This window comes from Acanthaster planci, linkage group LG07, assembly GCF_054643075.1.
Source record: "Acanthaster planci isolate LZ-2023a linkage group LG07, COTS_SCS, whole genome shotgun sequence".
In the NCBI taxonomy this organism is placed as follows: domain Eukaryota; kingdom Metazoa; phylum Echinodermata; class Asteroidea; order Valvatida; family Acanthasteridae; genus Acanthaster; species Acanthaster planci.
In genome coordinates, this window is record NC_141783.1 from 21,690,011 (window position 1) to 21,704,410 (window position 14,400).

At 39.2% G+C, this 14,400-nt stretch overlaps 1 protein-coding gene across 4 annotated transcripts in view; it reads left to right on the plus strand.

Annotated features, from left to right (window-relative positions):
- Positions 1-14,400, plus strand: part of traf7 (TNF receptor associated factor 7) — a 114,864-nt gene that overhangs the window by 91,073 nt on the left and 9,391 nt on the right. For all 4 annotated transcript variants that reach the window (XM_022246189.2, XM_087139342.1, XM_022246183.2 and 1 more), the window contains 2 exons: positions 8,054-8,170; positions 10,272-10,391. In XM_022246189.2, coding sequence (XP_022101881.1) covers positions 8,054-8,170; positions 10,272-10,391 — 237 coding nt within the window. The remainder of the gene's footprint in view (positions 1-8,053; positions 8,171-10,271; positions 10,392-14,400) is intronic.

The window sequence follows — 14,400 nt, forward strand, 5'->3', positions numbered from 1 at the left end:
ACCTAATGGAGGCCTTTTTTATAAGTTGGTGTACAGATTTTTTTAGAAAAATGTTCAATGAGGACAGATGAAAGTATTTTTTATATTGGTAAATTGTTTTTCAGTGGATCCCAATTTTTTTAAATAAAAAACATTTTTTTTCCATTTTGAATCTGAAAGGTTGACTGATCCGAGTACCAACTTAAAAAAAAGCTTTCACTCAACCCACGACAAATCACGCTGACCCATCTGGTTCCTCGTTATGTACAGCATCAGGAGTGCTTGTAAAGTCCGGCACTCAACAGATGGAAGTATCATCTACTGATGAGTTAAAGTAACCCTCCCTCATCATGTGAGCAAATTTGGTCAAAAGGGGTTATGTTGAACCTACAGATATTAAAGTGGCTGCAGACTTCCAGATTAAGCCTCTGATAATGCATGTTGGCGGGAATGAAAATGAAATAAAACGTAATGTAGGCCTTTTAAAACAAAATTGAATGTTTTGTTTGTGGACTTTACAAGGTGTCTGTGGACGATTACACAGCAGCTCAAATGTTAATAAAATAAAAACCTTTTTGCTTTATAGAGCTATATGCAAATAATCTACCAAACATTTCTTAATGTCGTTTGTGCCCAATGAGCTGTGAAAACTCACAAAGGCATTTAATGTGTATAAAAGAGACCATGGAGGAATGTTTTTCTTCCTCCATAAATAGACAAAACATTGTCCATATGGTTGCCTGTTCTGACAGCAAAGTTTAGTGTAGACCTTTATCTGCCTTCTCAATTAAGGGGCAGAATTCCGACAACAAAGTTCAGTGCATACTTTGATCCGTCCTGCAAAATGCCGACAACGAAATTTAAATTGAAGTGTACTTTGATCCTTCATGCACCCAATGTATTTGGCAATGTCAGTGCCACCTACTCCTGCACGAAAACATAGTCTGACTTAAACTTCATGATCAATGACCTATGTCCACAAGATTCATTGAGAATTTATGAACAATTAAAGTCAGAATGTGAACACAGACACTTAAGCATCACTTTTTCATATACTTTAGTTTCATTTTATGATATATCACGTGAAACACCTTCTATGGCACAGTGTTATTCATGCCTTTGCAAGGCGGCTTTCACACATGCGTGCTGAGTAAGTTGTGGCCCACACAAATGCCTCCACAACTCAAAGAAGTAACTCGAGCATTTGAGCTCTGATTTGAGTGATCAAAACGGGAAAATGTGGTTTCACAACTGGTCAAAATGGAATACTACACTAGTTTCAAGCCTTTATGAAACTGGACTTGTGTTTGTTTTACTTATTCATTTGTAGGTTATGCCCGAAAGAAATAATTGATTCTCATGATTTTTCAGTGGAAATGCTAGACATCAAAAAAGAAAGATGTATTGAAAGAATAAAAAAAAAGAAAGTGGAGCATGACGTTGGTAATTACCCATGTCCTATACTCTTTGGGAATTTGAACTTTTGTCTCCAAGGGTGCACTATTACAGTTTAAAAGTTTTTTAATTACCATAAAAGTCTTTTGAAATAGAATCCTTTGTGTGACATGTACATTGTACTGTCTGTTAAGTCAGTAAAAGTTTCATGTCAGGGAACCATTGATGCTAGGCGTGCTAGGGAAGCATTCTCATTGCAGAGTGCAGACCCCCAGATCCCACAGAAATAGTGGCAACTCTTTGTCACCTGTTGGAGTAACTTCTCCAAATATCTGACATTTTGCTTCGACCATTACAGGGTACATGTACATACAAATGCACTTTTGTGTTTACTAAGTCCTACAATTGCATTGGTCTACCATTGTATTTAAAAAACAAAATGCAAAAACATGAAACACCACAGGCTTCTTTAGTTGCCTTGTGGACTCAATCATGAAACAGCACAAATCTACTGGGCACACCTGTTGAGTCATCTTTCAAGCTAACTGAGCAACAAGATTTAGCCATGACTGTATTATGGTTCTACGCTCCATATGAAGCAAGATATGAGATTGAGAGTACCCTTCCCCCCACTTTAATTGTGTTGGTCATTGTTTGATCAGAATCTCAGGAATTCTTTACAGACATCTATGGGGGATGTGTTAAGTAACAATAGTCTAGAGTGTTTGTATATTGGACATGTACTGTAACTTGTAAGGGGGGGTACATATCTTGCTGGGTATACATGTAGGCCTACACTAATGTGCTGTGTCTTGTCAACTGTGCATATACGGTTACATACATGTACTGTACATACATGTACATGCACCTCAAGTGGAAGAACATGTCTATGACTGTAGTGCCATCTTTGTAATACCATCTGATTTGATACCTTAACTGTGGTGGCATTGCACTAATGCTCACATGCATTGGGCAAATCATGACACCCTATTTGTCAACAAGGCATGTAACACATGCATCCACCGCATTGTGCTTCTAATTCTGAATTACATTGTAACATGATAAATATTGCAAAGAGAGGTGATCTACTGGTGAGATCGACTTCAGTGTGGATAATTGGAATTTCTCATACAGTACATGCATGCTGAATCCAGGATCTCTTGACCCTCACAATGCTTCTAGAGCTTCATCCCAAGGGCTTCTCCCAACTGACCATGCCCTTATCTCTATTGTCCTGTGTCCTGTTTATTCACAATTCACAGTTCTGATGTGATTGATGATGACATTGGAACTGATGCCTTGTGCATTGATGCGAATCTGTCTGCTGATTTTGCAAGGCAGGTTTTCAAGCTTCATATGCAAAAACTGCACGCAAGTGCCTTTAGCTTGAAGGAATATGAGTTTGAGAAACCAGCTCAACAACAAACAGAATTACTGTAATAAATTTCCAAAATTGAGAATGAATGCACAGAGGGCAACTTTCTTAAAGATTCTAGTGTTGCTGGTGTTTCAATTCTATCAATGTTTATAATCGTCAACCTTTGGGATGTTGTAGAAACTCTGCAAGTTGTTTATGGGGTTGGTCTTGCATTTAGGTTTGCTTTGTCATCTTTTCCTCTCACTCTTTTTAATATCATCTCCATACAACAGGGAAACTAATTCAGGCAGATTTCCCAAACTTGAACTTGGGAATATCTAAGCCTAATAAAAAATCTGGAAAAAATGACTTGTATTCCTACTTGAGTTGTGAGACGATTGGTTTTGTTTTTGAGACTTCCTCCGAGCTAAATATCATCATTATCTGAACGAATCATGCAGAAGCAGGGGAAAAGGACCATGGAGTTCAGTGTGCATATGGAGTTCTCTGTGCTTCCACCTTGCATGACTTAAGGCTTTAGAAGATGAAAAGAAAATTTTAGAAGGATGGAGAAGGGGGGGTCGTATGAAGATACCAGGCTTTGATGGATTGCCTGCACCTGTTTTTGGTTTCCATCTGTCAAACCAATCACTCATAGTTACGACAGAAGAATACTCATAGATTCTGACAGAAGAATAGCATTGAGCTTCTCACAAATGTCAAGTGAACCATCAGTTATTCTGTGGAAATAAACTTAACACGCCTGTTTGTCTTCTCTGACCAAAAGTTGAGGATCGTAGGATGAGCTTGTTTTAAAATAATGTGCAGAAATCATCATGACTTTCTCCTTTCAGGTTGAAAAATAAGAAAATGAAATATTTAAGTCTTGAGTTTCAGGGTTGTGCCATCCTTGGGGCATGTAAGCCTTAGGCTATGAGGCTGAACCTTTCAACTATTAAAGACATGTACATGTATGTCCTGTCATCAATATGAAGCTGTCATTGAAGTGACTCCAGCCCACCCTTTATCACCTGCACTTGGCCTGATCCAGTACATGTACATTAGTACATGTACCTCCAGCTTCAAGGGTTCGCGTTTGATTTGTCCATGCTCTGAAGTGAATGCCTTAGTTCGGAGCATTCCTTTAAATCTTTCTGTGTGTTGCCTCTTGACACATGGTGTAGGTTTCAAATAATTAAAACCTGACTATTGTTTGCTGTGGGAATTCAGATTTCCTAATTAATTTTGGTTGGCTGATGAAGTACATGTACTTGTACATGATAAGTTGTTGGATAACTTTTTAACCACTTGCTGCTGGGTAGATTTTGAAGTTGCATGAATTAAAACCAGGGGATTTTCAAGGTGTTCCATTTTCAAAATTCTTCAAAAAATCATAAGTTCATTTGCTGGACATTTACACCCATATGACTGACTGTCTAGTGGCTACTTTAATGTGACAGATGATACATGTATCTATTGACACCTGAGTATTTCAGCCAGGCCTTGTAAAAAGAGCCCAGATTGTGCATTGTTACGTAAGTTTCTTTTGTTCCAAAAACCAGCACTGTGCACTGCTGGCGTCTTTTCAATAGGGGCCAGATTAACGTGCAGCAGTATTGTATCTCTGGAGTGCTGGAGTGCTTGAGCGCTTTTGTCCTTGGTGTCCACTTGTGCTGAATGCCACAAACAGTGATATAATCTTTCAAAACAATGACGGATTTCCTCCGCTACTGACAACTGAAAAAATGTTGGCAATTCCCAGCAGCTCAGTCTTTTGTTCCGAGTACGGTCTTTTGTTACAAGGCCTAGCTCTTTTGTCCAGTTTTGGGCTCCCCCAGTTTCATGTACAAAGCCTACCGGTATGTGCTCGAAACCGGGCTCCTCGGCAGCAAGTGATTAAACTGCTTATTTTGATATATGTTCAGGTACCCAGCACCATGAAGATTTTTTTCAAACAGACTTTACTTCTTGCATGTAAGTCTTTATAAAGCTTTGATAGATACAGGAATGACTTGTTTGATCAAGCTGTTTGAGATGATGAATTAAAAGATGTAAAGCAGCATGTTGATGTAACTGAAGTGTTTCATGCAGATATTAGAAGAAAAGAAGACTCCATTGTCACTGTGTTCATGTATCGTACCATTGGCGAAGGGTAGAGATTTCCAGCCCTACTGTGTAGGATGTTATTGATCAAAGTTGTGATTAATTCTTCCTGGACAATATTACCAGTGACAACCCATTGAAGATACTTGTACATGTATATGTGTCTTAGCCTTGTGATGGAATGCATGGGCAATATTTGAACATTGCCTCTACCGGTAAATTGCAAAGGATACTGGGTGTAATTGTGTATAATGACAAGGGGCAGCCTGTCAAATAGAATTCAATGCCGGAAGCCCTTTCTCATCAGAACTGACCAAGAGATATATCAAGTAGCGGTAGCTTTGTTGGACTTGGCACACTAGTTGGAATTGAATTTGAAGTGATTGGAGCCATCGTCTTACTTACTGGACTTGGCACACTTGTTGGAATTGAAATTGAAGTGATTGGAGCCATAGTCTTACTTACTGGACTTGGCACACTTGTTGGAATTGAAATTGAAGTGATTGGAGCCATAGTCTTACTTGCTGGACTTGGCACACTAGTAGTTGGAATTGAAATTCAAGTGATTGGAGCCATAGCCTTACTTGTTGGACATGGCGCACTAGATGGAATTGAAATTGAAGTGATTGGAGCCGTAACCTCACTTGCTCTGGTCTTTGGCCACGTGCTTCTAGGAAATGTGTAAACAGTTATTTGGACATTCCATTGGTCCGTATGGAACTGTGTTTGTGACCAGGTGAATGTAATTAAAGGGGAAAAATGTATTAATATCAGGATTTGAGGACCAAAATGACAGTTTGAGTTACAATTTGGAAAACTTACATGTAGTGGATATTATTTATATACATGTACATGTACAGTGTACCTACATTTAATTTGGTGCAAAGTCTTGAAAAAAAATATGTTAGGGCTCCATGTGCAAGCTTGTTTATTGGTTATGACATAAGACACAAGTCAAAGTCCCAGCCAGCTCAAATCTCAAGTTTCAGTTTCTGTTGAACTTTTTCTCTCTTGTTCTGTTATTTCTTCAGTAGCATTGTATGGTCAAGTTCACCACAAGGAAAGGTTTTAAAATCAAGTTGTTGATCATTCAAGGTTTTCACGGTAACAAATAAGAAAATGACAATGTCAACAACTACTTGTACTTGAATAAAAAGTAGCGGAGATGTGTACAAAAAATTACTTTATGTCCTGTCATTTTGATGAGTGCTTTTGTTACCTGTTTCTCCTATTGGAGGTTGTGACCTCTGAAGAGGTATTATTTCAGAAGGGGTAACTGTCATAGGGGACACAAAGAGGATACTTTCTGTGTTGAAAGGGAAGATGAGCTTTTGTCCTGATCAGCATCATCTGGAGAGAATTGAGGAAGACGGAAGTTATAAACATGTCAGTAATGTCTGCTCTTGAAATATTGCCGAGGATCTCCACCACTGTTTAAAGCAAGTTGGACATCTCTCAATCGCCCCCTGGCATCTTGAGGGGTGCCTGGAGGGGTCCTGTTGAGGGGGTATGAGAGTGACTCCCTCTGTTACTTCCTGTTATGGGTTGTCCCGAAGGGGTTGTCTCTGAGGTTAACATAGGCGTTGAGATGTGGTCTTTTTCATTGTGGATTTCTCACTGCTGTAATAAACTGTTTTTATGCTTCCTATAAAAGCTACCTGTAGTTTGTTGAGGTTGAACAAATAACCCCAGTTCAATCAATTTACAAGGAATAGAATTCATGCATTTTGTTCTTGTGTACAAGACTCCATTTTTTTGCACAGAATGTTCCAGTCATGCGCTACATGTACATGTATATTATTCATCAAGGAAGAAGAAACTCATAACCTAGGTTTTTTGTTACTGCAAGGGACTACTGTGTGATAAGGTTGCATTTCTAAGAAACCTCACATCTATAGAAATCCTTTTGAGGATCAGATTTGAGTTCTCTAATTCATGTAGTTTGAAGTGGCCTTATAAAAAATCAAGATTGTGCTTGACGTGTTGCCTCCTCTACACAAAGATGGGTAATTCAAAGCAGAATGAAGAACCAAGATATTTATTTGCAACCTTCCCATGTAGCTAGGTCTAACAAAAATGGAATGTTTCTTATTACCATAGCTGGAACAATTATTCATTCTGGTACATACCTGGTATATTAAAGAGGAACTGAAATGCTACCAAAGTTGAAATTAACAAAGTGAGTCTGTTTGGAGCTACTGTAGATCATCATGCTAGTATTTATGGTATCTCCAGTACCCTTGGTGTGAAACAACTAAAAAGGTCTATATTCCTAGATGGGATAAATTCCTATCACAGGTTGATTTCTAGCTACAGGTGTAATTGTGGCACCCATTACACCCCCACCCCGATCATGGAAAGCTGAAATAACTACTAGCAGCTTGATTCGAACCCCTGACCCTCTGATAATGAGTCTCAAACTAACCAAGCTGCACTCCACCAAGAAAAGCTGAAAAATATGATTTACATGTACCAGTACGAATTCAAGCTTGCTGGGCATTCGACAGGTTGTTAGCGTACTATCTTGTAAATGTACATATATGTACCAGTAACTGTGAGGACATCAGTGCAAATGCAAGTATACATTGACAGCGGAAACACATTTATAAATAGAGCAGGAAAATGTGCAAAACTAGATAGGAATGTTGAAACAAATCAAGGATCAGGATTTGGATTTGTAGAGATGAATGAAAGGTTTTGGGAGTACACCCTGCTTTTGCTGGAGATAAACTTTTGTGGCAGATGTCTAATCAATTACAGGCAGGAAACACACAAGTGCAGTTCTAATTAATGCTGAAACAATCGTGGCACAAACTCGAGGTGTGAACGGAATCTTGATGATGATTCACATGGAATGTGTGAAGCACCTGTCAGAATACTGAATATGGCACTGATTCCTATTGATTGACAAACCAAAGGTTCAGAGGGTCATTTACACTGACACAGAGCCTTGATGAATAGAGAAAGAATTGTAAAGTACAGATACAATTGGTACAAAACTAACAGATTCCACCTGACCATTTAAGCAGGTATTGGTTTCAGTATCAAAGATGGTTTAGTGGCCCTTGTGTGGGTGTGAGTCTCAATTTAGTGTCATGGTACGTTTTGTGCCTTGCTTTTGTTTTTAAAAGAACATGTGGTCCTCGTTTTACATAAAACTTTACGCAATCTTTTCACTACTCACTGAAATTTTTCTCTTATGTTTTTCTTGGTTTGTAGGTATGGGATGTACACACTCATGAACTTAAGCGGGAACTCACAGGATTGAACCACTGGGTGAGAGCACTGGTTGCTAATGGCAACTACCTCTATAGTGGATCTTACCAGACAATAAAGGTAAGAACATGCAAACTACAACAACACCATCCGCATAATGGTTGAGTTTGGAAATAATCATTTTAGTAGTTGAGTTCACAATTAAGTCCTTCTCACAAGTCATCTTCAGTCAGACACAAGTCATCCATACTCGTGTCAAGTCATGTTGTTGCTGTTCGGTCCTTGTCATGTACAACTGACTTACAATTTGCTCATGGCCGGACCTTTCATAGACTTATTCAGACACTGGAACGAATCATACACATAGACATCAGGACAACTTGAAAGATCATTTGATCAGTTCTCAAAGACATCAAGCACAGAGGTATGGTAAATGTGTTTTCTTTTAACCTTCAGAGGAGGGAGATTTGCCAAAAAATTGATTCAACTTCTAGCTTGCTCTGCTCATGGGTGAATAAAAAAGTGACTGTTTTGTCGTGAAAGATACAAAGTGTTATGTAGCCCGAGTTGAAGTGCTGGACAAGTGTTTTGAAGTTATGGGAACTGACCATGTAGTCTTCACACTTGAAATAATAACAAGCACAAACAAGTTTCCCGATTTCATTCTAAAGCCATGTTCTACCTTAACAAGTTTCATCTTTTGCCATGACTAATGCATCCTGGGAACCTCAAGCAACCCCCAGCGCTAAGATGTTATTTCTTCCCCCGGCCATTGCTTTGTTAAGTCCAATCTGAGAGGATACAGACCCACACCAATTGTTTTTGCAATGAGCGTTTGGCTGACACGTTGACTGTTTGGAGAGCACATTGGGCTTCCGTACTGAAGGTTGATCAAGCACTGTCAGGTGTACCTGCTAAGCCAACTACGGATATACCAGGTTCCTGTGCCAACACCTGTGTGTGATAAAGCATATCCCGTTCTGACTGGGGGGAGAGGGGACATGATGCAGAAGGGGCAGTAGAGGTAGCCAAGTACTCTGGAAGCAAAATTTGCTGACTCATTGCTCCTGAGATTATAAGCTGTGTCATTGAAGTACTTCTGAGAATCATTCCTACCATTCTTAAAGTTAGATGATTTGAATCTGTAAGAACCTTCTCATCAAAGCTTTGCAAAGTTCTACATGTTCATGTATGTGATGCTAGTATGCTCTCTACCCAAGAGCAGATTGTGTAAAATTGGGGGTGCTTTTTGTTTGTAGTTTGTTGGGGCACTGTTGTAGTCGAGACCTCTTCAGACCATCACAAGACTCCATGAGACGAACACGACACCTCCTGTCTGAATTCAAGTCTCAAGCTATTCAAATGAACTGCAACAAAAGCATTCGTTTGTCATTGTTCACCATGTTACTTGTGACTGGTCTTGTGTATGGCCTTGTGATGGCCTTTTGTCTGGTCTTGTGATGGTCTTGTGATGGCCTTGTGTCTGGTCTTGTGATGGTCTTGTGATGGCCTTGTGTCTGGTCTTGTGATGGTCTTGTGTCTGGTCTTGTGATGGCCTTGTGTCTGGTCTTGTGATGGTCTTGTGATGGCCTTGTGACGGTCTTGTGTCTAGTCTTATGTCTGGTCCTGACTACAACACTGTGTTGGAGGGATTTGGGGTGTAGTTGTGTAGGCGGTACTGATGGTTCCTGCTGTGGGAAAGGGAACAAGAGTGTCCCCCTGCGTGGGGTTCTTGTCCATGAGGATAATTCTGAATGCGCTAGTATTTTTTTATTATATGTAAGCACAGAGAGAAAACTTGATGGCTAGAAATGTTATGGTGATAGTGAACACAAAATATATTTCACAAATGGTACACTGTCCATGCTACAAAATGACACCCTAAACAGAATCCATCTGGAAACGATGGCAATGGTAGAGCTATCTCAATGTCTTTATGGGCAGACAGTATCACACCAACACCAGGGCTGTGACTTACCGTTAGCATATCTTCTGCTGCTGATTTTACCTAAAAATTTGTTGCAACGATACATGTACATGTTAAGAAGTGTTCTCCGTAGAACATCTTCATGTGGATCTCAAGCAGGGCTGTAAACCAGAAAGGCTTCATAATATATAATCAAACTTTAGTAAACTTCTTGAAATACATGTAGCAATATTCGTGAGATTTAAAGTTCCTGTCATGACATTTCATCGTTTGTTAATCCTTTCCCTGTTGTAGGTTTGGGACATGAGCACATTGGAGATCGTGCACAGTCTTCAGACATCTGGAGGTAGTGTGTATTCCATTGCCGTCACCAGCCATCACATCATCGCAGGAACCTATGAGAACTGCATACATGTAAGGATGACAAGGAAAAGCATTCAGAATTATTTTTTTTTGTCAACAAGAAATGCATACCCCTATAAACGTGGTGATGTATGTGGAAGTGACATGGGACATGCTGCTTTTCTATATTACTGATAAGTAGCACGTCTTTTCCCATGAGAACATCAGTTTTTGTTTGCTTCTTTAGACTTTCCACGAGTCCCATTGTACAGTGGAGAAGCAACTATAACTATGCACCCTGCGTTACATCAAAAATGCTTTCAATCCTACAGTCAAGTGGCCATCCCACAACTGAGTTTAAGAAAAAGAGAATTGGAACCTTTAAGAAAAGAGGATTGGAACCTTTAAGAAAAGAGGATTGGACCCTTTCAGAAAAGAGGATTGGAACCTTTAAGAAAAGAGGATTGGAACCTTTAAGAAAAGAGGATTGGAACCTTGAAGAAAAGAGGACTGGAACCTTTAAGAAAAGAGGATTGAAACCTTTAAGAAAAGAGGAATGGAACCTTTAAGAAAAGAGGATTGGAACCTTTAAGAAAAGAAGGCTGGAACCTTTAAGAAAAGAGGGTTGGAACCTTTAAGAAAAAAGAGCTGGAACCTTTGAGAAAAGAGGTTGGAACGTTTAAGAAAAGAGGATTGCAACCTTTAAGAAAAGAGGACTGGAACCTTTAAGAAACGAGGTTGGAACGTTTAAGAAAAGAGGATTGGAACCTTTAAGAAAAGAGGACTGGAACCTTTAAGAAAAGAGGACTGGAACCTTTAAGAAAAGAGGGCTGGAACCTTTAAGAAAAGAGAATTGGAATCTTTAAGAAAAGACGACTGGAACCTTTAAAAAAGAGAATTGGAACCTTTAAGAAAAGACGACTGGAACCTTTAAGAAAAGAGGACTGGAACCTTTAAGAAAAGAGGGTTGGAACCTTTAAGAAAAGAGAATTGGAACCTTTAAGAAAAGAGGACTGGAACCTTTAAAAAAGAGGATTGGAACCAGGTTAAAATGAAGAAATACATGCATAGCACATTTACATTTGTCAGGTTCATACATGCATACTGATGTCGTTGTCATGGGGACTGTGTGTGCGTTTAATGTTGGTTATTGTGGGACAATTCAGCCCCAAATTTCCCAACCAAATTGTTCCCTCAGCACAAGCCATGTAGGGCTTACATTTAAATGCTGTCATAACACTCCAAGAATCTTTACATACACTGTACGAGGAATATATCCTGTATTGACAGGATACATCCTGGATCCTGTATCGTTCGTTATCTTTGCAGAGTGGTTCTGTGCTTATGTACAGGTAAGAAGCCCAATACAAACACAAATACACATGCATATTTAGTGAAACGGTTCTCCACAATAAATGCCAACATACTGTTGCACGTGAGACGCACGGTTTGTATACTAGAACTGAGTACCGTTCTGTGGTTAGGTACCTAGTTTCACTTCATCATTGTGACTCAGGTCAAATTTACCTCCACCCATTTAAACTTACATATTATCATCTTAAAATACTCATCATCAAATTTGCCTTACGAAAGTATACATTCATGTTTTGATTGGACGCAAAGAATACTTCAGGTGCTGGCAAATGGTACAGTGAAGAAGGAAATAAGATAGAGAGAGAGAGAGGCCCCATGTGGCCCACATGGAATAATTTTAGCTGATATGGTGACCTACTTGCAGCATTTCCAGACGGGATATTATTGTTACATAGATCGGGACCCTCTGTGCAGTGTTAGGCTTTGTGTCACCTTGAATGAGTTGCAGTAGTCCCCATAAACCTGTCAAGTTTAATGAAATTAGAACCTTAGTTTTACCTAGTCACTACCTATTGTTCTGCACCAGTCATTTGCTGCTTACATGCAAGGCCCACCCCCAGTGGATGCTGTGAACTGTTAGTTCCATATGTGATTTCCATGTGTCTGTACTGCTTTTCTACATGTACCTTTGGGAAATTTGTTTTGCTTGATGGATTAAGTGCAATGTTTTGCAATTATGCCCAGTCCTACCATGAAAGTGGGGCCCACCTATCTACATGTACATGTACATACACCCTACTGCGTAGCTCAGTGATTTTGAGCAATGACAGCCATATTTATTCATGGACAGTAGACAGAGCACACTGATGACCGTCATGACACAGTTATGTGAAACATCTAGCTTATAGGCTGCTGAAAGTAGCACTTTGAAGCACATAATCTGAAGGTTTTGGAAGAGTGACCATGCAAGGCCTGGTGGTTTTCAACCGGATCATGATCGCTAATCAGTAATCTATCGTTAGTTCACTGACACCAAATCTCATCTAATGGATTGAGTGAACCAGTTTTAGGATCACTGATCGAGATTAAGATCTGTAAGAAACAAAGAGGCCCTAAAAGCTAGTGACTTGCTCAAACAAGGACATCATGGGATCATTTTTCTAACAGTATGATATAAGACCTTTTGAGGCTATATCGTAAGTCTTAAGTTGCCCTAGATAGATCCCCCTCGCTGTTTGAAATACAGTAGACCTTCCTGCAATTTGACCCACAAGCTTTTCAGGTACATGTATATGTACATTCACTCATCTACAATCATTATCTAGGTCAGGCTATGTCATCCAGGCATGCAACTTTTCCTCCAATCAGCTGATTTCTTCATTTTCACTTCACACTCTCGCCATGAAAAATATAAAACACTGTACAGAATTTTGTAAAGATTGGAATTTCCTCGTTTTTCTCAAAGTGCAAGCTTTATGCCTGGTCATCAGAAGACACCTCTAAGATATCAACTGCATAGCAAGGTCGAGCTGTTTCAGAAAAAAATCAGTCTAAAAGGTTGTTTAAACTGTTATTCAGTGCATAGGAATTGTTTAATTAGGCTGTAAATACTTAAGCTGGAGCTATTATACCAGTTTGAAAAAAATGAAGAAAATCCTCTTAATCTAATTCCTTAATGGAAGTCAGGAAGATCTAGAAAGATATTGGCGGACGAATATTATAAGCCACGTTCCCTCTTTGAGGGGATGGGTAAGCCAATATCAGACATCAAATGAAATCTTACTTGCATTCCAGCAACCAAGTGTTTCCATTTCACAAGTCTAGACGTCTTTAGTCTTCAGAACTAATGCTAGAAAGTCTTCAAGATTTAAAGCTGCATGTTCCGTAGACTTAAGAAATTGTTAAGAAATGGGGCATTAAAAGGATTGCAAAATGAATGATTATGGAGTGGAAAGAAATCAGTCTCTTTATCAAAGCCAATCAATATTAATGGTTATTGATCGTTATTGAATTGATTCCGACAAGGGATAGCTAAAATAATGAAGACCAAGATTAACAGGTTCCTGGCATTTAATCCTTCACTAAATAATCAATCATGTCTCAAAACATTGAAACACTGGGGGAAAAGGACATTGAAGCATTTGGCTTGAATTTGATTACTTACCTGGCAACCGCAGACTTGAACCTTGGCACCGTGATGCCTCAGGCATTTGCAAAAAGCCTGGTATATGTTGTATGTGATGATTCACAGGTTATCTTTGTATCACCTTTGATGATATGCATGTATTTAGTGGGTCAGAATAGTTCCTTCAGTATAGGGACATGCTCAACTTACATGTATTTCTTATTTCTATATTTTAATGGAATGATTTTGGTAAGTTTTTGTCAACCTGAGTCAAGTGAGTTTAGTGTCACTGCTATATGTAGAAAGTGCTATATGCTATATGGTATGAAAGTGATCCATCTAAAAGCTGTGAACAACTAAAGCATTGACTGAGATTAGCGATAAATATCACTCACATATCACTGTGCACATCTCATTTTTAGTCCTTTGATTACTTCATTAGGAAGATTGTTGTGCTACTACCAAGTCACAGAAGACTGGACACAATGAACAGTTAGCTGTCCTTGACCCCAAGCCCTAACGTCTTGGACATTATAAGACTCCCATCTAGATTTTTTGCAAGGAGCCATCTCAGTACTGACTCTGCTGTCAAGCTTTTGTTTGTATTCTGTCACAATCAAAACAACAAACATCTCATAAAAT